This window comes from Chelonia mydas, chromosome 8 (assembly GCF_015237465.2).
Source record: "Chelonia mydas isolate rCheMyd1 chromosome 8, rCheMyd1.pri.v2, whole genome shotgun sequence".
Lineage (NCBI taxonomy): Eukaryota > Metazoa > Chordata > Testudines > Cheloniidae > Chelonia > Chelonia mydas.
The window spans coordinates 30329594-30353909 of record NC_057854.1 but is presented as its reverse complement, the minus strand read 5'-3'; the positions used below and the strand labels follow the sequence as shown (position 1 = coordinate 30353909).

The 24316-nt window shown below is 42.0% G+C and overlaps 1 protein-coding gene across 3 annotated transcripts in view; it reads right to left on the bottom strand.

The window, feature by feature from the left end:
• Nucleotides 1-24316, bottom strand: part of DOCK2 (dedicator of cytokinesis 2) — a 495629-nt gene that overhangs the window by 330960 nt on the left and 140353 nt on the right. For all 3 annotated transcript variants that reach the window (XM_037906215.2, XM_043520976.1, XM_043520978.1), the window contains 2 exons: nucleotides 23329-23399; nucleotides 22025-22131 (listed from right to left, as the gene is read on the bottom strand). In XM_037906215.2, the coding sequence (XP_037762143.1) occupies nucleotides 22025-22131; nucleotides 23329-23399 (178 nt within the window). The remainder of the gene's footprint in view (nucleotides 1-22024; nucleotides 22132-23328; nucleotides 23400-24316) is intronic.

Below are 24316 nucleotides of genomic sequence, written 5' to 3'. Positions count from 1 at the left end.
TTTGGCATAAACAAAACTACTTCTGTTATAATCATTATCTACATGAATATTTCTAATATTAAAACTCTTCACATCAATAAACAGAAAAAACATGATAGGGAGCATATGTCCTTGAAGCCTGTATGCTTAGGACAGTTTGTTGTCTGGCTGCTTCTTTAATACTCCACCTCTTCTATTATATTAATCACAAAAATACTGGCTGAGATTTTCAGAAGAGAGGAAGGGACTTAAATATAAGTCTTGTGTTTAAATTAACAAAAGATTAATCTAAATCCCATAGGCTGCTTTAAAAAAAATCTCCACTGCCATTTCTAAATAGCATGTAGTGCCTCAATATAAAAGTAATGAGTCCATTAAAAAAATACAGATCAGTAAAATGGAATATAGGCAATGAAAGGATTAAGGACCAGATTCTGCAGCATGTCTGCCCACGCAATTGCCATGAAACCGTACTCAAATTGGACAGCTGCCTGCATTTTTGACCATTTCCTTATGCTATTATGCAATTGCACACAAACACAGCCAGTAATTAGGTGCTTAGTTGTGTCCCTGACTTGTCTCAAAAATCCCATTGGTTTATGATCAATGTGTAAAACAGCTACTGTGGCAAAATGTTAAAAAACTTGTGTTAGTGATGTCTGGATAAATTGCACAAACTTTGCATAAGCAAGTTTGTATGACCTTTGGAGGTTACTAAAGCAGCTCTGTAATTGTAATATTGCATGGCACTTATTACATTTATATATTTATTATTAGTTCTAAGCACAAAAATTTAAATTCACTGTGGCAACAACCCTCAGCATTTACTGCATGGCATGCAGCACAATGGAGTTCTGGTGACTGATTATTCATGATTACAGATGGAGGGAAACAAGTTTGGGTTATCTGATTGGTGCAAATCTGCTGGTTGTTGTGAAAGGACATATATTATTCATCAAAGGGAGCATGCCTTAGTCATGGTACAGCTTTCCTGTGCATTTTAACACTACTGTTAGGGACTATGATTTATGACAGCTAATTATTTTTCATCTGTATTTTTTGTTGTTGCTGACCTGCTTGTTGAATGAATATATATATTTTTATATTATATATATATTCTAGACGACATGTTCATGGACAAACTTTATGCTAATGTGGGAAAAAATAGGAGAGTGAAAAAGAAAAATGCTCAAGTTATAACTCAAGATGTTTCAGAAGCTGTCTCCCCTCAGTACTCCATATAGAGAAGAATGGTACAGACTTCAAGCTAGATGGAATACAGACAATCTATCCGTTTTCAAGTACTTCATTTTCTGAATTTTCCACTGAGTTGTATTCCCTCAACCATTTTTTTCTCTGAAATCAGAACTTTATCGTCACAAAGGGGGTTTATTTAAAAACAAACAAACAAAAATAAAAAAATCCCACACATGAGTAGGCTGGGCAATCAACACTAGCACTTACAATAAATGAAAAACCATAACTAAAGTAACATTTCACAAGACCACCAAACTGGCAGATATTCTTTTAAAAATTGTTGAAAGTCACTAACTTAAAAAAATAATAGAAAAAAGCTTTTAAAACATATCATGTCAAACTTCTTTTTAAAACTGTTTGAAATTTTCAACCAGCTCTATGTATCACCATAAACTCAGAGCCTCTACATGTAGCTCGAGTTCCTCCACGCTGCCCTATTGAAGCTTTCTTACCTGACACCACGGCTTACACAGGAGACAGGATGCCATGGGCTCCATTCACAGCTGCATACTAACACTAGTGGCAAAGACAACAAACAGGGAACTAATACTGAAGCTGCTAGCAACAATTTCGTCTTGGAAATCCAAGAGATTTCAGAGGAAATATGCTGCATACACCAGTTGGTCACTGGTTCTGCCCCGCACCCGCTGACTTTCACACATAGGGTACTCATAGGCTCAGGAGGATGTGGAAGCTATCCTTGCTTTGTTCTCACACGACATACCTGCCTGATTTTATAGCTTTCCCTATCATTTTTCGGCTCCCCTGTGTACCACCAAGGACAGAGCATCTTAGAACCTCATAAGGTAACTTTCAATGACTACCAACCATTAGACCATGAGGATGTGGGCAAGACCCACTAAATAGACACTTGGGAAAGAATTCTCTGTAGTAATTCAGAGCCCTTGCCATCTAGTGTCTCATATCCAACCACTGGAAATATTTGCTAATAGCAGGCATCTGTGGATCACATGCCACCAGAGGCAGTTGCATCATTCCATCCCCTCTATAAACTTATCAAGCAGAGTCTTAAAACAAGCTAGGTTTTTTTGCCTCCACTACTCCCCTTGAAAGGCTGTTCCAGAACTTCACTTCTCTGATGGTTAGAAACCTTGGTCTAACCATCAGAGGCCAGTTTATATCCATTTCTTCTTGTGGCAACACTGCCACTTAACTTAAATAATTGCTCTCCTTGCCTGACATTTATTCCTCTGATGTATTTACAGAGAGCAATCATATCTCCCCTCATCTTTCATTTTGTTAGGCTAAACAAGCCAAGTTCCTTAAGTCTCCTCTCCTAAGGTAGAGTCTCTGTTTCTCTGATCATCCTAGTAGCCCTTCTCTGTACTGGTTCCAGTTTGAATTCAATCACGTCTGAATCGTCTACAGACTTACCCAGCTTTCAGAGAAATCACAATCATTTCCCAGAAAATACAAGCTCTATTTTTGGAAGTAATCTAAGATTTGATACAAGAAAAGAGAGCAACTCAACACCTACACCTCACAGTCCCTAGTCTATCTGGGTCAGTCCTGTCTATCTGACTACAGGCATAGATACCAAAAACAGAAAAAAGGAAGGTAGAAATCCATCAAATGTCCTTTTAAAAAACCTCACTATTGTTCTCAGAACCTATAAGCCTCTTTTTGTGCTCCATCTAGCGCCCACTGAAAACAACTGAAGTCTCTCCACTGACCTCAGAAGAGGTTGGACTGTGCTTGTTACCTCCAAATGTCCCGATACTTCAATGAGCTCCAAGCAGGCAGCCTCTTGTGCCCAGGTGGAGTTCCACTAGAGTCAACAGAAGTCTGTGCTGGCAAAGGAGCCCGCTTATACATGGAGTTCATTGCAGGATGGGGCCAGAATCAGTTACCATCAAGGGCAAAGCACTCAAATGAAATTCTCACTTCAGTGTGGCCAGGAATTTTTAATGAGATGGGTAAACTGTGATCTCTTCCATGAGAAAATAATTTACTTCCTTTGGTAGTATACATTTGTAACCAATTGCAAAATCTTCACACTATTCACCCATGACAATACACCCTTTCCATAAAAAATTCCCCTCCCCCAAATACAGGGTGGGGGGTGGTTGTCTTGAAAAATCAGCTTTAATTTTCATGTTTCAGAGTAGCAGCCATGTTAGTCTGTATTCGCAAAAAGAAAAGGAGGACTTGTGGCACCTTAGAGACTAACCAATTTATTTGAGCATAAGCTTTCGTAAGCTACAGCTCACTTCATCGGATGCATAAAGTGGAAAATACAGTGAGCAGATTTATATACACACAGACCATGCAAAAATGGATGTTCACCATACACATTGTAAGGAGAGTGATCACTTAAGATGAGCTATTACCAGCAGAAGAGTGGGGTGGGGGGAGAGAAAGCCTTTTGAAGTGATAATCAAGGTAGGACATTTCCAGCACATTTCCAGAAGTTAACAAGAACGTCTGAGGAACGGGGGGAGGGGGGATAAACAAGGGGAAACAGTTTTACTTTGTATAATGACTCAACCACTCCCAGTCTCTATTCAAGCCTAAGTTAATTGTATCCAATTTGCAAATTAATTCCAATTCAGCAGTCTCTCACTGGAGTCTGTTTTCCAAGTTTTTTTGTTGAAGGATAGTCACTTTTAGATCAGAAATAGAGTGATCAGAGAGATTGAAGTATTCTCCGACTGGTTTATGAATGTTATAATTCTTGACATCTGATTTGTGTCCATTTATTCTTTTACATAGAAACTGTCCAGTTTGACCAATGTACATGGCAGAGGGGCATTGCTGGCACATGATGGCATATATCACATTGGGAGATGTGCAGATGAACGAGCCTCTGATAGTGTGGCTGATGTGATTAGGCCCTGTGATGGTGTCCCCTGAATAGATATGTGGGCACAGTTGGCAACGGGCTTTGTTGCAAGGATAGGTTCCTGGGTTAGTGGTTCTCTTGTGTGGTTGCTGGTGAATATTTGTTTCAGGTTGGGGGGCTGTCTATAGGCAAGGACTGGCCTGTCTCCCAAGATTTGTGAGAGTGATGGGTCGTCCTTCAGGATAGGTTGTAGATCCTTGATAATGCGTTGGAGAGGATTTAGTTGGGGGCTGAAGGTGACGGCTAGTGGCGTTCTGTTATTTTCTTTGTTGGGCCTGTCCTGTAGTAGGTGACTTCTGGGTACTCTTCTGGCTCTGTCAATCTGTTTCTTCACTTCAGCAGGTGGGTATTGTAGTTGTAAGAATGCTTGATAGAGATCTTGTAGGTGTTTGTCTCTGTCTGAGAGTTGGAGCAAATGTGGTTGTATCGTAGAGCTTGGCTGTAGACAATGGATCGTGTGGTGTGGTCTGGGTGAAAGCTGGAGGCATGTAAGTAGGAATAGCGGTCCAGTAGGTTTCTTGTATAGGGTGGTGTTTATGTGACCATCGCTTATTAGCACTGTAGTGTCCAGGAAGTGGATCTCTTTTGCGGACTGGACCAGGCTGAGGTTGATGTTGGGATGGAAATTGTTGAAATCATGGTGGAATTCCTCAAGGGCTTCTTATCCATGGGTCCAGATGATGAAGATGTCATTAATATAGCAGAACTAGAGTAGGGGCATTAGGAGACGAGAGCTGAGGAAGCGTTGTTGTAAGTCAGCCATAAAAAATGTTGGCATACTGTGGAGCCATGCGGGTACCCATAGCAGTGCTGCTGATCTGAAGGTATACATTGTCCCCAAATGTAAAATAGTTATGGGTAAGGACAAAGTCACAAAGTTCAGCCACCAGGTTTGCCGTGACATTATCGAGGATAGTGTTCCTGACGACTTGTAGTCCATCTTTGTGTGGAATGTTGGTGTAGAGGGCTTCTACATCCATAGTGGCCAGGATGGTGTTTTCAGGAAGATCACCGATGGATTGTAGTTTCCTCAGGAAGTCAGTGGTGTCTCGAAGATAGCTGGGAGTGCTGGTAGCACAGGGCCTGAGGAGGGAGTCTACACAGCCAGACAATCCTGCTGTCAGTGTGCCAATGCCTGAGATGATGGGGCGCCCAGGATTTCCAGGTTTATGGATCTTGGGTAGCAGATAGAATACCCCAGGTCGGTGTTCCAGGGGTGTGTGTGTGCGGATTTGTTCTCGTGCTTTTTCAGGGAGTTTCTTGAGCAAATGCTGTAGTTTCTTTTGGTAACCCTCAGTGGGATCAGAGGGTAATGGCTTGTAGAAAGTGGTGTTGGAGAGCTGCCTAGCAGCCTCTTGTTCATATTCCGACCTATTCATGATGACGACAGCACCTCCTTTGTCAGCCTTTTTGATTATGATGTCAGAGTTGTTTCTGAGGCTGTGGACGGCATTGTGTTCTGCACGGCTGAGGTTATGGGGCAAGTGATGCTGCTTTTCCACAATTTCAGCCCGTGCACGTCGGCGGAAGCACTCTATGTAGAAGTCCAGTCTGCTGTTTCGACCTTCAGGAGGAGTCCACCTAGAATCCTTCTTTTTGTAGTGTTGGTAGGAAGGTCTCTGTGGATTAGTATGTTGTTCAGAGGTGTGTTGGAAATATTCCTTGAGTCGGAGACGTTGAAAATAGGATTCTAGGTCACCACAGAACTGTATCATGTTCGTGGGGGTGGAAGGGCAGAAGGAGAGGCCCCGAGATAGGACAGATTCTTCTGCTGGGCTAAGAGTATAGTTGGATAGATTAACAATATTGCTGGGTGGGTTAAGGGAACCATTGCTGTGGCCCCTTGTGGCATGTAGTAGTTTAGATAATTTAGTGTCCTTTTTCTTTTGTAGAGAAGCAAAGTGTGTGTTGTAAATGGCTTGTCTAGTTTTAGTAAAGTCCAGCCACGAGGAAGTTTGCGTTGAAGGTTGTTTTTTTATGAGAGTATCCAGTTTTGAGAGCTCATTCTTAATCTTTCCCTATTTGCTGTAGAGGATGTTGATCAGGTGGTTCCGCAGTTTCTTTAAGAGCGTGTGGCACAAACTGTCAGCATAGTCTGTGTGGTATGTAGATTGTAATGGATTTTTTACCTTCAGTCCTTTTGGTACGATGTCCATCTGTTTGCATTTGGAAAGGAAGATGTCTGTCTGTATCTGTACAAGTTTTTTCATGAAGTTGATAGATATAAATCTCCTCACTGTATTTTCCACTTTATGCATCCGATGAAGTGAGCTGTCGCTCACGAAAGCTTATGCTCAAATAAATTGGTTAGTCTCTAAGGTGTCACAAGTACTCCTTTTAATTTTCATGTGGTTTGAAACCAAAAAAATGCTTTGCTTTCCTAAAAACCAATTAAATGCTCCTTTTTGCACTAGCATTTTGGACATTACAAAACAGTCAGATGTGACGTTTGGACCCAGATCTGAGATTCCCCAAGGTTTGGCCATGCTTGGATCAAGGTTTTTGGCACAGTGCCATCTGATTTTTATACTGTATTTTGGTCCAATAAAAATAAAATGGTGCACTTCAACTAAAAATATTTTCCCTACAGCAAACATTTTACATTTCATGGAATAAAATCAAGCATTCTATACAAGCTAAGAAAGTCTCATCAGAATATGCATATGTCAAAAAACTAGTATTTTAAAACAGCCTATCCTAATCATATTTATTTTTGTACAATATTAAGATAAAATGAGGATTTTCTGCAAAAAACGTACCCAGTTGAATAACGCTGGAAGACATTCTTGATATTTTGTTACAATTGGACATATAATTGGATTCTTTTTGGGTTCACCATCACTAGAAACTTATTTATGACCTAGTAAGTTGAAATTTATAGAACATTCAGCAGGTAAGAAAAGCATGTTTTGCCCTCTGACAACGTCCATTGGACAAATCAGTCAAGAAGCTGTGTGGTCATTTGGAACAAACTCCACATTAAAAAAATACTCTTTATAGAACAAAGGGGAAAATTGGATTTAAGCTGTGTTTATGTTTTCTTTTTTAGTTATTTGGTTTTGAGATTAGAGAAAAGAAAAGCTCACACTAAGGAGTTTTTATATATTTATTTATTTATGCGTAAATTCATAAAAGCATGAGCCCATTGCCTATACGTCTGGGCACGTTTAGATTGCCCAAGAGGATTGCCTATCTTAGCAGTGTTCAAAGAGCCCACACTGTGTTGAAATAGCCTCTCATATGTGGACATTCTTTTAGTAATTTTTTTCCCATCATTAATACCCTAAGAACTTTCAAACAAAGCATGAATATTCCTTTTGGAACTCCTGATACTTTTCTTGGTAAATTTTACAGAAACCTGTATTTGAAGACTTCAGAAGAAGCAGTGTTCCAATCGCATTTACAAACTAACTGCAACCCATTCTGAACTTCTATTTATTTGTCAACAGTAAAAGCTTTGCAGTATGTTATGTATTAATAGACACTTTAGCAGTTTCATTGTAGTCTGTAATGCTTGAAAATCAAGTAGCTTAGAAAGGCCTTAAGCAATAAACTCACACTGTGGTCAGGTATCAAGTAGCAACATTTTCTGAAGACTTCATATTATTTTGAATTTTGAAGCAATGCTTAGAATGAAATTACAAAAGTGCAATCTACAAATAAGTATAAAAATGAACAAATGCAAGAAAAATAAATTTATCTTGCTTAGGACAAAGCAAAATTGACTTTCCAATCTCTTTTCCCATTAAGCTGAAAGCCATATATTCAGTCCCCTTGAAGTCACTGAAACTTATCTAGTGCTTCTCGGAGATTGAGTTCAAAACCAAGTAAAGGGAATAAACTATGTTTAATTCATTATTAAAAGGTGACAGGGGCAGTAGGACTCCTCTGGTATAGAATATCTGAAAATTGGTGAAGGTTTCTCCACAAGATGCTCTAGACTCAGGTCTTTAGTTTACAAATCCAATTATCCTTTCTGGCTGCAGAACTACCAAAGTCAACTAGTACAATGTGCTCTTAACACACTCTGAAGATAGAGTGGCAAGATTTTTTACTTTCTGTTTAACAAGCTGCTGATTTTAAAACTTAAGAGCGACTACATCATAATCCCAAGTGTCCGATATCTAATTTTACAACTTTTCATGTTAGTCTAAAACAGTTTTGAAATTACAATAGTCCCTGTGAATTATGGCCTTGAGCAGATTCTTGGTGACGTTTGTTGAGAAGTGGTTACTTATCTTAGGGTAAACTGATGGGCTTCAAGATGTTGATCCCACAGAAGGACACATGCACCTCATGCATGCAAAACTGTAGTCTTTTCAAAGCACTACCTTTTGGGGCCACATATACTTTGTGATTCCTCACAATTCTGAGAGACAGCACTAAGGGTGAAAGGCTGCAACCCTCCCTCAATACCTTCACAGTCCAAAACCAGTGTTTGCCAAGGACCCCAAAATGCAGGGATGGAGTGTGGTTGTGGGATCCACATTGACAACATCTCAAAGAGCTAGCTACCTTAACTTGGGTTACTTGGGATTGCAGCGTGGCCCTAGAATCCTTGAGTGGAGTGCTCCATCCACTCAAACTGATTAGCTCCATCCCATCAAATGACAAGTCTTCTATGATACCTAGCACCTCCTTAGGAACACCTGATGCTTGCAGCCAGAAGACTCTTCATAGCGTCACAAGCATGGTGGCCATTGACCTGGCAACCATGTCTGACTCATCCATTGCCACTTGTAAGGCTGTTCAACCCTGTATCCTTTGGGACCTTGGATAGGACAGGGCCACTATCTCATAAGAAATTTATATTTCACCAACAGAGCTTGATTGTGGTTTTAGGATCTTTTTGAGGTTTCCTTTATGGATTTGGATTTTTCTTGTATCACAGATACCACCAGAGGTCATAGGTTAGAATGGACATAAAATTGTTCAAAACCTCTGTCTGGTACTTCGTAGCTTATCAGTCCTCTTAGATATTGAAAGAAGAGTATCTGGAGTCTCACAGAGTCCCCTCACTGGCTCATTAATGGGGAGGCCAGTCTTGGCTGGACTTAAAGGGGTCAGGATGTCAAAGAGCTTGTGGGAGTTTTTCTGGATTATCCAGGTCTTGATATCTATGGTTTCTGTGATTCAAGCCAATAGGTCCTGGAATATTTCAAAATCATCTGGTGCGGTGTTACTGCTTCATCTAGTGACAATGATTATTCCTCAGGTGTTGAATGAGGCTGTTAGTTTTCTTCTAGTGCCACCTCACTCAGTTTGTGGTGACCATTGTTTGGCTCTAGCATGGGAGGTCTGGCTAATGATGTCGAGGGGGAAGGAGATCTCCTTCAACAGGTGGGAAAGGGATCAGCTTTCAGGTGTGTGAAGGTGGTCCCCGGGATGGCCAAGGTGGAACATTGTACAGGTATGAGCTTGGTTGAGGTTGGTCTGCCAGTGCCATATGTATTTAGGCTGTGTCGGCACTCTAAACAGACAGGCTTTCTGTGGGACCTCCTCCGAATTCACCCTCATAGGAGAGATTAATCTCTGCTCAACACTGGTGATAATGAACGGCTTGGTGAAGGTGATAGTATTTCCTTGAATGGCATGACCTTAGCATGGGGGTGCTGAAACAGACAGTCTCAGGACTGAGGATGTCTCAAGGAAGAGATATAGACACCTCTGCCAGAATGGACCTTGAGACCATGATGAGTTATACCAGCAATGCTCAAGTCTGTGGGGCCAGGGCCAGCATCTAGGTCATTACTGCACCACAGCATTCCTGCACTGCACTAGCAACCAGCCTTTGTTCTGAACCCCTCAGGTAATCAAGGGGTTGTAAGGTTTGTCGTTAGAGGATGGGTATTTTAGATCCCCCTTGTGAGGTGATCCTGAGCTGTGTCTGGAGCTGTGCTTCTGTTCATATTTCATGCAGCCCTCCCTCTCCACACCAGTCTTCAGTGCTGGGGTCTTTGGCACCAATTTCCTTTTCAATGCTGCCTTTTTCCCCACTGCCGGATTTAGGTGTGAGGTTCCTGCTTGAGGGGGTAATGCTAGTCAAGATTGAGTTCAGCAGTAAATCTGGTTTGGCAGCCACTGTGTTCTCAAGATTTGTGGTAAACTCATGGGCAATATGAGTGAGGTAATATTTTTTTTATTGGACCAAACTTATGTTGGTGAAAGAGAGAAGCTTCTGCGCTTACACAGAGCTCTTCTTCTGTGTAAGCTCAAAAGCTTGTCTCTTTCAACAACAGATTTTGGTCCAATAAAAGATATGAACTCACCTACCTTGTCTAATACCCTGGGACCAGCATGGCTACAATACTACAAACAATAATTAGATGGAGTTTAATATGAGCAACTCAGGACTTACAGGTTCAGAAGGAGAAGGAAAAGCAAACTGAACATAGGTCTAGTATGTACCTTTCTGCTAAGCCAAATGGGCAGGGGCCATGGCTTCTGCTTAAGGGGATGAGGTTATTGCAGGACAGACAGGATTTAAATCCTGAAAGATCAGAATCCATCATCAGGCATGGTGGATGGTGCGAAGCACCTAACCCTGGTGTATCAGAATAGTCCAGTTTTTTTTTAAATCCATCACTACTTCTTTCTTAATGTAAAGAAAATTCCAACTGTACATTGTGGTAAAGAAAAGAATGAATTCTTCAAGAGGTCAATGAAAAGAATGGTAGCAAATGCGTATTGACTATGAAAGGCATTATGGCATAACCACAAGGTGGCACTGTATAAAGGGATTGTTAGTGGAAAATCAAAGGGTGGACACTGATACGTGGTCTCAGTTAAGATGGATTTGTGGAACCTGAAAGCATTCATAGACTTCAAAATTTGTTTTAAATTTTAACCACACTTGACAATCTCCATGAAGAGCCCTACAGTCAAGAGGGCTGAGATCCAGTGTGATGGTTCAGTTCCATTTCTAGTCTCCCCTCATTACAAATTGCTCTAGCATTTCTTCAGAGCTACGTGTGCCTGTTGCAATACATATTTTAGAGCAGCAGAATAAGCTTAGGTGTAAGACCAGAAGGAAGGAAGGACAGAAATAAGAGAGACACTGGGCAGTTCAGTTTAACCCATTTGAAAACTTAACAAAATGAGTGCAATGCTACTGTCCACTTGCTTACTTAGTCAAACTCAGCTCTGCTCCTGAGGACCTGTCAAAGTCTTTCTACCAGAACATTTCAGCAGACAAAAATCAAAGATACATAGCAAAATAAATCTAAAAAACCCTGTAGCCTTCCCTTGGACATACAAAGGCACTGCCCACAGAACAGACGAACAATGCACATTTGGAGCCAACAGGCTGAGCTGAATCTGAAGTAGGACTAACTCACCATCCTGGAGAACCTCCTTATGCTAAGACGCATCCCCTCTGCCTCCTTTACATCCTACAGACTTCAGAGATCTGTGCAGTGACATGCCCCTCTGGCCAGGTCACACCAAGAGTCCTGTATGTTCTGGAATAACAATGGCCACATTCAAAGCTCAAAAGGAACAAAAACTCTTCCCTCTTTCCTGGGATCAGTCCTCTGCAGACTCTTCACTCCTCTTCCAGCCTCTGCAGAATTCTCTCTCACTCTGTTAAAGAGCTTTCTCCCTGGAGGTCTGGCTCCTCCCGAGCCAGACTTCTGACTTCTTCCCTGGGGTCCCTTCTCCCCAATCTGCTTTAGAGGGTCTCCCTATCACCAGCTGCCTGCTCCTTTCAGGAACTGTCCCAGGGTGCAAGCTCCTTCCAGCTGGCTCCTCTGTAGTTCCCTTCCCAGGGAAAGGAAACTTCACCACAACCTCTCTCCCAGGTCTCCTCTCTATATTACCCATTTTATCACTATCTTTGCTGCATGCTGTTCCTCACAACACACAGCTGTTCTCTCCAGGCACTAGGTTGTTTTTTTTAACTGCAGTTGTTCTGAACAATTTTCTCCAAGAGTCTATGGCATAATATGGTACTGTGTGAAAGTAATGCAAGATACTCAGGTAACAAGACTGCTGTATAAAAGTTTTCCATATAAGATGGTATCCAAAACCCAGGAGAATCAAGTCCAAAAACTACCATTAGACAGTTAAAACACGGAGTTACAGTTCAGGCATAAATATATAGTTAGTATGACTCATAACTATCTTATCGGTATATCATGCTTCCTGTATATACTTCTAAAAGTAATTTTCCATTCAAATACCAAGAGGGACATGCCTACAGAAAGGATTTGGCCTGCAATATTGGCTCAAGGGGGCTTTGGGAAACAAAGGAATGATGCTCTGTCAGCTTTTCCTAATTCTAGGTGTGGAAGGTGGTCTAAAATGTAAGAGCCATTGTGGATAGTTCTCTGAAAACATCTGCTCCATATGCAGCAGTCATCAAAAAAGCTAACAATATTAGGAACCCTTAGGAAAGGGATAGATAAGATAGAGAATATGATGCCACTATATAAATCCATGGTACACCCACACCATGAATACTGAGTGCAGTTCTGATCTAAAAAAAAAGACATTAGTGTTGTAAAAAGTATATAGAAAGGCAAGCAAAATTATCAGGGGTATGGAACAACTTCCATATATGGAAAGATTAAAAAGACTGGGATTGTTCAGCTTGGAAAAGGCATGACTAAGGGGGAATGTGATAGAGGTCTATAAAAATCAATGATATGGAGAAAGCAAATAGGGAAATGTTATTTCCCCCTTCACATAACATAAGAACCAGGGGTCACCCAATGAAATTAATAGGCAATAGGTTTAAAACAAACATGAGGAAGTGCTTCACACAAGGCATTCAACCTGTGGAACTTGTTGCCAGGGGATGTTATGAAGTCCGGAAATATAACTAGGCTCAAAAAAGAATGAGAGAAGATCACAGAGGAGAGGTGCATCAATGGCTATTACCAAAGAGGGTCAGGGATTCAACCTCAACCCACCACAGCCCGCCCAACCTCTCCAACAATTCAGGACGGCAGGGTGCAACATGAAGTAAGCCGCCCTACATAAGTTATTAGTTTTTCAACTCAACTTTTCTTTTAAAAATAGGTAGAAGCTTTTTGTTCTTCTCACAGCTGTGATACAATGGACCTGTTATTGATATCTTTTTGTCTAGTTTATCGTGCACAACACCACTGACAAGTTGAAGCAAGAGGAAATGTTTATGAATGTGCATTTTTTCTGTTAGACAAACAGTGTTTGCAGGAATCAAATGCTAACAAGACTGTAAGCCACTCAATACTTGTCTGAAGGGCAAATATAAAGAGTTTTTGTGGCCTATAAATTTTAATACAAATATAAAGCTGGAGATTTTATCTAGCACTCTGAAAAGATGGAGATTGTCTAACACAAATCTACTCTGCTCCCCCCCTCACCCGAGAGGGGCAGTTATTTGTCTTTTTTAAAAGGGATCAACAGCCAATAATTGTGCAACTTCTGCTGTGTTGCTTGTTTCCATAGTTCATTTTCCTTGTCTGCAGCCTTACTTAATAAAGATTTTCCATCAGTAAAAAAGATTTAGAAGGCTTTTTTGAGCCACAAGGAAGAAACAAAACCAAGTCAGCTTCTTGGGTTAAGACCCCAAAAAGCCATACATCTTATCAGATGAATCAAAAGAATCCTTTGCTATTTTACAAACAAAATTAGATATTAACCAGCAAAAAATGTATTCAAACAGTTAAAATGGTAAATAGAAATACCAGTGTGTGGTCAACAAAAACATCTTTATCAGTAACACCGGAAAATGGGGAAACAGTGAAGTTTAGATTTTTCCAAACAAAGTACTGACTTGCCTTGCCGAGCTGCAGAATTCTCTTTCCTGTGTTATAATTAGCATGGGCTCTGACAGCACAGGTTCACTGCTCACCTTCAGCAGGACTGTCAGTTTGGAGCAGCATGGGAGAGAGCTGTTGTAGTAGCCAGGCAAGGTACTAACAAATTTCAACAGGACTTTATTTTTTAAAGTGGAAACCTCTTTTCCAAGCTGCTGCTGCACTCTCAGTAGCTCTCCCTCAGCCTCTTCAACTCCTCCCCCCTCCTTCCTGTTTCCTGTCCTTTCAGATTCCCAACAGCCAGTGCTCCCAATTCTCATAATTACAAGCAACCACCACAAAAGCTCAGCTAATGTTTATATTGTGGCAACTCTACACACAATCTTTTAGCCAAAAAACAGCACAAGTACTTCCCCACAGTAAGATTTTTCTTTTATTTTCTTTGTAAGGTGAAATCTATTTTCTTCTTACCTAGGGAAAGAATATTTTGAGCACTAAAGTTTGCTACATTTGTGGGGTGCTCCACTCAAAGAACCTGTGCTTTGTTTTGAGGATATAACTATTTAAGTAATATAATTTATTACCATAATTACAAACGCATTTTCATTTATAAAACTCAAGTTAATCTGTGCTTTTAGTTCAGAGCAATTTTCCTGCACAGAAAATGAATAGTTATGTAAATTATTCCCTCCATTTAAAAAAAAAATAAAAATCTATGGGTAGCCACTTTAATACAATATCAGATGGGAAACTAGATTACCTCCAACACTGATGTTCCCAAAAGCACCACTATCGCTTCTGCCTCACGCTGTCCAGCATTGACACAAATAAGAAGCTGGAAAATGTGTTTGCATCAGCTGTGCACCGAAAGCAGTACTACTGCTTTAAGAAGGGTCTTCATTTTAATGCCCTCAGAGGAGCGGTCTTGTCCGTGAGGAAAATGTAATTTTAGGTACTGGTGTAGTGCAGATTATGGTGTGGGAAAGGTAACTGTTTGAAGATTTGCATGACCCGGAGAATTCCAAGGATCAAGATATCCTAAGCGATTTTTCAAGGACTGCACTGATTGGGATTATAGGACTCACATAAAAATAAAATAATGGAAAGCTACCAATGCACTGCAAGGACACCAAAATGAAGAATGGTGGTAAAAATAGTCATAGTAGTTTTTCCCTGACAAAAAAGAAAATTATTCCCCAAGGTTGAAGAAACCAATGATATGAAGCCTAAAAGCCGTTTTCGTTAGTGGTTGTACAGGTCTTGTAAAAAAAGTGATTATAACCTGATGTGACATGCAAAGGGCCCAAATCACTTAATGCAGTTCAAACATCTGCCAGATAAGGGATTTTCGTTATACATAATGAGCATCTCTCCAAACTATTAGAAAGCATGTAAAAGAGAGTAAATAAAGAGTTAAAAAAAGAGTTCTATCTAGAAAATTTGTTTTGACAATCAAAAGGCAGAAAACTATGCCTTGCACAGAAGTTTGTTCACTGACAGCAGTTTTCAGAAGGCCTTTTGAAGAATTAAAGAGCCCTTGTTACCTATCCACTATTGACATGCAGTCACCTCTGGAGTACATGGGGGCAGCCATTACAAACCCTGAGACAATAGGTCCAGGTTGATGTGTTAGCTAACATGATTTTAAATCATGGCTTTGTACCTAGTGTAGGTATTGTTTTTACTCCTTTAAAAATGCGTTAGCTGGTTGTGATTAACCCAAGTGTTGACCAAGACCAACTGATAAATTTTAAAGGAGTAATAACATTGGGTGCAAAGCCATGATTAAAATCATGTTAGCTTACACATTTTCAGCAATTTTCCTAATCAAGAAAAGGCCAAAGGTGTCAGCATTGCAGAGTTTTATGACAAGAGCACTGCCTCCAGAGACAACATACTTGGGACTTATACTGTGTGATGAAGAAAAAAAAAAATCAAAGAGGCTGCAATAGTTAAAAGGAATTTATTCAAATGACACTAACAGAAGAAACCCAGAGTACTTTAAAAAATTGCTGTACTTGCTTATGCAGTGTATGCAGAGTGTCCAGATTAACATATCCAAAAACAATTTACACTGAGGTTTGCTTAAATTTTCCATGTGCATTTCTACAAGAGCACGTGCTCTTTCTGAACCATATTTTATTCTTGTGAGCCTAATATCAACATCTTTGAATCTTTAATATAAGCAGTGCTAATACAATTAGCAAAGCACTGCCTTTGAAATCACTTCAGTGCTCATTATTCCTCACATCTCCAAATGCTTATGCTTTATAAAAACATATTTACTAATCCAGATTTTCAGAAGTGTGCAAAAGAGATGCTATTCCAGTCACAAGACTATGATGGCCCACAGATACCAAAGTAAGCATGTTATCCTGACTTGTACAGGCTGTTATGAACATAAGGGGCCACACATTGAAACAGTGGGAAGAGCTTGTGCAAAGATTCATGCAAAAACCCCAGCCATATTTGTGTGCACTGTTATCTCCGTTGCATAGACAAGGGCTAAATTACGGGTCTCCCTACTTGGGCACCATAGAGGTGGAAATAAAATGCAGCAAGTTCTTTTGAAGACCCGGCACACCTGCACAAAAGCAGTAGCTATATCAATAGCATTCTAGGAGCACTATGTGAGAGACTGGCAAATGAGGGCTGCATCACTAAATAACCCAGAGTAGCCTAACACGTGAATTAAACTAAAGCAGGGGTGGGCAATTTTTTTGGCCTGAGGGCAACATCTGGGTATGGAAATTGTATGGCGGGCCATGAATGCTCATGAAATTGGGGTTGGGGTGCAGGAGGGGGTAAGGGCTCTGTCCTAGGGTGCGAGCTCTGGGGTGAGGCCAGAAATGAGGAGTTCAGGGTGCAGGAGGGGGCTCCAGGCTGGGGTAAGGATTGCTGTGCGGGGGAGGCTGGGATGAGGGCTCCAGCTGGAGGTGCGGGCTCTGGGCTGGGGCTGGGGATGAGGGGTTTGGGGTGTAGGAGGGCACTCCAGGCTGAGACCAAGGGGTTTGGAGTGTGGGAGGGGGCTCCAGGACGGAGCAGGGGATTGGGGCATGTGGAGGGGAGGGCTCCAGCTGGCGGTGCAGGCTCTGGGGTGGGGCTGGGATGAGGGGTTTGGGGTGCAGGATGGTGCACCAGGCTGGAATAGAGGGCTTTGGAGGATGGGAGGGGGCTCAGGGGTGCAGGCTCCAGGCAGTGCTTACCTCAAGCAGCTCCTGGAAGTAGCGGCATGTCCCCCCTCTGGCTCCTATATGGAGGCATGGCCAGGCGGCTCTGCACACTGCCCTGTCCGCAGGTGCTGCCCTGGCAGCTCCCATTGGCAGCAGTTCCCGCCCAATGGAAGCTGTGGGGGCGGCGCTTGGGGCACAGACAGCATGCAGAGCCCCCTGGCTGCCCCTATGCATAGGATCCAGAGGGAGAAATATGCGGAGCTGCAGCACGTGCGCACAGAGCACCCCTGACCCCGCTCCCCGGTGGGAGCTCAAGGGCCAGATTAAATCAGCTGACGGGCCTGATGTGGCCCACGGGACATAGTTTGCCCACCCCTGAACTAAAGTCAGCTAAGGCCACTTCACTTCTGAATGAGAGCATGCACACAGGGGTTTAAAGCTCTTTAACTAGTGCACTTTTAACTCACAGCTTTGTTTCACTCACCTTAACTTTCCTGAGTGTTCCTGCATAGATATGCCCTTAATGACCACCCAGACGCATCACCACCACACCAGCCCATATGGAATTATTCAGACAAGAATCTTTATGCTTAATGCTTTTTATACAAAATTTTATATAAAAGTGTTTGGATAAATAATTCGTAACTAGTAGTTCATTACTACTTTTGCCATAGCATTATTATATGAAAGCTGTTTGGAGAGATGCCAACAATATTAATTTAGGAAAGAGATGGCAACTGAGGTTATAAACAACAAACATCCTCTCTCCATGGTTAAACTTTATTTACTCATTTCACCAGCCTCAAGCATCAAAGCTTCTGCTTGAACGCTGTGTCAGAGCTCATTTTAGCATTGTCAAAACACTGTCTCTCATACAAACAGCACCTCAAATAGCACTGAGAAAGAGGACTCTGTGCTCAAGATAACTGACTGAATTGACTAAATACACTTGATGGGTGGTTATAACGGCTGACTTTGATTTCACCATTCTGGGTGAAGCTCACATTGAGTTTAAAAGTTTTTTTGTTTTTTTTTGTTGTCGTCTTTTTAAATTAAGCATTGCAGATGACACAGTTAGTTTGTTTTTAACAACATGTAGATCCTACACAAAACTACCAAGAGCCACATTAATGTTACTACAGGGATAACTGTGTTGGCAGGGGAAAGAAAGGAGGTTCTCTGAGGTTCCTGTGCCCCAAGCAAATTGCCTGTAACACACCACGGAGCGAAGATGCGCTGATTGGCAGCCCTTACATCATGTGCTTAAAAGCAGTAGTCCACTCTCCCATCCCAAAACCCACAGAAGAGGAGTATAGAGATTAAGGCCATGGCTACACCTAGGTCACATCCTGTCTAGAATGATGTACAATGCTGGATGCTCCCTTAACCCTTTTATTCCTGGAGCATACACAATCAAGTGCCTCTCTTTGAATCAGTATGAGGGGTTGCTATAACAGGCCCAAAAGAAGGTGCCTAGGCTCCAGAGGAATCCTCCCAATACAGAGGAGTTAAAGGTCTCATATCCCTTTAAAAGATTATTTTAAGAGTCATTTAGCTACTCTCCTCCCACGGTAGGTTCGAAATACTTGGCTTGATTCTCTGGCTCTGAATATGCTGGAATAGAATGATGGAGAGCTCTGTTTATCCAGCAAAGGAAATATTTGGCTGGAGACTCTAATAGATCTTAGCTAAAAGCATTAGGCAGAAAACAGATTGAACCAAGTAATACCCTCAGAAAGATCAGAATTAGATTTAGGGTGCTGCTGCTTGAAATCTCTGGATGTTGTCACAGTTAGCAACACCCGGTGTTGCCTGGAGATGAGGAGGAGTTCAAATCTTCACAGCCTGATGTGCTGTGTACCACTTGCCGGTATCTCTGTAGACCCCACACCTATATGCTCAGTTCAGTTGCACACAGATACTGAATATACTTACACTGAGTAATTTCTTCAAGTTAGCCCAGCACATTCCCTATACTGCTTGTCAGTAACATTACCTGTTCCTTCCCATACAAGCATTTTTATCCTAACACTTTCCTTTTGGCTTTGTAACTTGTGACTTACCAGCTATAATACAACCAACTAGAAATATGACAAAGACTTTCACATTCATTGCAGCCTCCAAAAAGCACTCCTCTGTACAACCTCTCTAGCCAAAAGAGTTTTTGTTTCTGGCAAATTGTCTGCAACTACTGCTACTTCTTAAATCACTCTGGATATATTTACTGCAGTTCAATTATGTACACAAAAAACTTTGATTGTAGATTAGATGCTGTTTCACTTAGATTTAATAGCTTGGAACAAGATGCTGATTTGGTTAATATGCAAGGTTTTAATGATAAGCTAGTAGTCAAAAATCAAAGGCTAAGTGCATGAAATCAATAACAAGAGTACTGATTAAAGACTGCATAATATCGCATAGAAAACTTGAAAATTTTTCATGTTATGCAACACTTCATGACTGCTAAATTGGTTAAACAGTCCTCAGTGTCCTGAAAACACAGTGGACTTTAGATGAAGTATCTTGTTACTATTTTAGCTAACAATCCAAGTCTTGCCCTCAACAGCATGCACCCTATAGAAGCTCTATGACAGTGCTGCATTTCCATCTGTCCATAGTGCTTAAATCTGTGCCTATGACTATTCTGGGAACCTTGTACTATGTGATGAGCAAAAGCATTCCACTCTTGGCATATTCCTCTACAACGCCATACAGAGTCACTGTTGTTGTTGTCAAGTTCCCAGGAGCATGACAGATTTGTTTTATAAATTGTCAGAAGTAGAAACCCTGAGCAACTAGCAGCTCATTGGAGCAAACTAGGTGCCCTTTCCAAGTTACTGAGGCTTGCTCGGCTCCAATATGAAGCCGAGAGAGCAACAAGCTCCACTATTCCTACAAAGTATGGAATAGAACCTTATTTGTTACTTGTACAGTGAGGCAAAGTTCTTGGAGCTGAGGTTAATGAAGCCAGTCAGTCAATTAGGCCTGATGTACATACTTCCTTTGGCAAAAAGTTCCCACCTATGGTAGCAACAGTGGGATTGCTAGCACTGACAAGGCTGTTGTGAGCACTGGCATTTTTAACACAGAGGTAAGTGACAGTGTTAAAAGCCACTGAGCCCTTCCTGCACGGTAGCTTCCATTATAGCTCCTTGTGGAGGAGCTACACGGCGGGTGAACTAAAGAGATTAAATTTGCTAGTATAGCAAAGTCAAAGAATATCTTCCCCTTTAACGAAGGCAAAAAGAACGTACAGCAGTGACTTAACCTCAATTTCTCTGAAGACTCAAATAGACTAATTAAAAGATTTATTCATGAGAGAGAGAGAGAGAGAGAGAGAGAGAGAGAGAGAGAGAGAGAGAGAAACCCAAATAAAAACACCTGGGACAACCCATCAATAGTTTTATACTCAGGAAAAAATTCAGCTGAGTTGCTGCAGGTAATGACAGTGAATATTTTACATTTCTGGTTATTTTTCCCTTCTCCCCTCACATGTGGCAGGCCCACATGTTAGAAGCACAGTCTATTAGAAGTGTCCTCCCCACCTTTTTCCCAACCCCACAGTGTTATCAATGCTATCATAACACTGTTATCCTTTTAAAAGGGACATGACCTGGTTTCTCCATTCATGTGATTATTGGTCTTGCTAGGGTTGCCAACTTTCCAATTGCAGAAAACTGAACACCCCCTTGCCCTGCCCCCCCCACCTTGCCCCTTCTCCAAGGCTCAGCCCCCACTCACTCCATCCCCCCCTTCCTCTGTTGTTCACTTTCCACCACCCTTGATCACTTGCTCATTTTCACCGGGTTGGGCAGGGGGTTGGAAGGAGATGAGGGCTCTGGGCTGTGAGTGTGGGGTCTGGGGTGGGGCCACAAGTGAGGGGATTCAGGGTATGGGGGGGTCATCTCCAGGCTGGGGTAGGGGGTCAGGGCACAGGAGGGAGGGCTCCAGCTGGGGGTGAGGGCTCTGATATGGGGCTGGGGATGAGAGGTTTGGTGTTCAGGAGAGGGCTCTGGGCTGGGGCCAAGGGGTTCGGAGTGTGGGAGGGATGCAGGCTCTCGGAGGGAGTTGGGGTGCAGGAGGGGCTCAGGGCTGGAGAAGGGAGTTGGAGTGAGGGAGGGGGTTGGGGTGCAGGAGGGGGCTCAGGGCTGGGGCAGAATGTTGGGGTGCAGGAGGCGCTTACCTCAGGTGCCTCCTACAAGCGGCCAGCATGTCCCTCTGGCTCCTAGGTGGAGACGCAGCCAGGCGGCTCCCCGTGGTGCATGCCAGCCCCATCAAATGGGAACTGCAGAGCCGGCACATGGGACGGGGGAGCATATGGAGCCCCCAGCCAGCCCTCTTCCTAGGAGCCAGACATGCCAGCCGGTTCCGGAAGCCACACAGACCCAGGGCAGGCAAGGAGCCTGCCTTAGCCCCGCTGCGCCACCAATTGGACTTTTAATGGCCCGGTCAGCAAAGCTGACTGGTTAAAAACCCGACACCAGGCAACCCTAGGTTTTGCTCTCATTTCCTCTTCCCTCACCTGCCCTTGGCCTCCCACTCCCAAAATAGACCTTTATAATCCCAGTATTGGACAAACATTTGGGGCAAGGTTTCAAAAGCATCTAACTGACTTAGGAGCTTAAGTCCCATATGCAGAAGTGATTTCAGAATTTAAATGTTACTTCTAAATGTTCTTATATTTCTGTACATCTTAAAAAATGGATTTGAAGGTGGCCACAACAGGTTTCTCAATCTTCACATTTTACCACTAAAATAAGCACTCACAAATAACCCTTCCCAGGCCTGTCTAGTCTTCGTTCTGGTCTAATGATCGTGCCTTTGCAAACTAATTGTCTTGGCCAAAAGGATCAACCAGAAGCCACCTCAATCTGCTTTTACAGATTGAATTATAAGAATTATGTAAATCTTCTATCTACCGTATATCAAATAAAATTATAGAGAGATTAAAGCCACTCTGTCAATCTTATACACATTTAGTTTAAAACCTGAAGGCAATTTGGATTTACCTTGTTTTTTAAAGAGGTTGCTGCGTACTATTTCATTCATGGACTGCACTTTTTGCTTCTGTAGTTTTACTGGTGGGATGCAAGTGTAAAACTCATACAGTAGTTGGCTGCAGATAAGGGGGAAATCAGAAATACAATTTAGATTAATTCCTTATGCTAATAGATAGCAAGAGCAGTAATTACTAAAATACCTCTAATGCTTAACAAATGTATTCAATACATTTCCTTGTATTTTGTTGTGTATTAAGACTGCTATCGGGGAGAAAGACCAACTGTTAAGAGAGAAAAACTAAGTGTTAGGGCATTTTTGCCCAAAGATTAACAGTTGCCATTTTTTCCCATTGCGCACGTACAATACAATGCAGTTTTTGGCCAACAAATCTTCTGTCATCTATCAGGAAGACATCTATTGTCAGCCAGCCAGAGTTGTGGCCTTTTTGGTAGTGCCACTTATTCTCCAGAAGTGCATTGCTTTACTTGCTAATTCCATTCACTGAACAAATTTTTGAAAAGTAGGCCTAGATGTTAAACTGTATTATAATACACTCTTAAGGAAAAATACAACTCACTATCTAGAATATTCTTCTTCTTCAATGCTTAGCCAAACAGTCGGCCATAGTGATCGCTCGCCATTTGGTCCGTTCCTGCATGACAGCAAGGGCTTGATGGCCCGACAGTCCAACATCAGAACAGACTTGATGAACCCATGTAATAGGGGGTCTGCCTCTGGGCCACTTCCACCCCTCAGTTGGTGGAATTTTCCTGGATGTTACTAGCCACCCAGAGAACGACATTCACCCAAACATCTTGTGGCATTCTTGCTACATGTACGCAGATAGCATCTTACGCTTTTCAGACAACGGTCCCAGTACTCTGTGGACTGGAGCGATCATAAACACCTGTATTACAAATTAAGTGATTCCATTTTATGCCCAATATAGGATATTGACATTGTGTGTGGAAAGCCTCCAGTTTTGCCCAGTGAGTGGCACGATGTCCATGTTTTGCAACTGTACAACAGTACAGAGAGGATACAGCCTGAATAGATCCTGAACTTGGTTGTCATGCCGAGACGATGTTAATTCCATATTCATTCTAAACAACCCATGACAGATGCTTCAAATTGAACAAAATGAGCTAGATCCTTAACCGGTGTATACTGACATAGCTATATTGATTTAAATGGCGCTATGCCATTTTATAGAGGCTAAGAATCTGGCTTGGTATCTGTATTGGACAGAACTGACACCGTTGCATGCAGACATCGGGCAGATCTAACAAAATGCTGTTGAATGGCAGCTCACCTAAGTAACTTGGCGTCAAAGACTGTTTCAACATCTTGGAGGACCGATGGTATATACTTCAAGGCAGCAACCTGAATTGACAAACATATCATGTGTTAATTGTGTAAGTACATGTACGTATATGTCCTTGTATACAGCTCAATTCCATCTAATACCCTCAATGTCCACTTAATACAATACATTAGCAATACATAGGTCTCAGAGACCCAAAGGTTTTGGCCAATAATGAAGTCATTCCACCCTCTCCCCAGGAATGGCTTCGCTATTAGAACTAAAGACGTGCGCACGTTTCAATGAACTGAAGTGAACTAGGACTTTTCTTCTACCTTGCTCTGAAATGTCAATGCTTTATACTCTGAATTTCTCCATGATGCAGAGGGCCAGAGTAAAGTCTTCTGTAAAACATATGCCTTACGGTGATATAATGCAAGCACAATAAAGCTGGAAGCACAATAGCCATGAGGTAGATTGCACACACTATGCACACCACTTACAGTGTTTCTAATGCTGCCACAGCAGAAGGTGGCTTTACAGTAATGCAAGTGTGTAAGCAGGCACAAGCCAGAGGCCACAGGATCCTCAGTTACAGCAATCCAGCCCCCACAAGTTTACCAGACAGGTTGCACAGATGGGCTGCAGTTGTTTGGCCAGGCCACAACCTGTAGTAATAGTCATTGTGATGTTGCATGAAAGCACCAGGCCCTGCAGAAGGGATGATCTTTTGTGTCTCCTCCCTACTCATCTTTCAAGACTTTACTGGCATGGAGCTCAAGGACTCGGACTTTCTATTTAAGAGGTGAATTTCATCTTGTATGATTTGTATTCTATTCTGTCTGTCAAGCAATTACTTGGTAAAGGTTAGTCATGAGACAAATTACACTTGCTACACTACCCTACTAGTGGGCAATAGCACACATTGGTGGGCAATAGTCGATGTTAGATGCTGGTGATGACATCAGACAAACACCTACATCATTCAGTTCTCCTA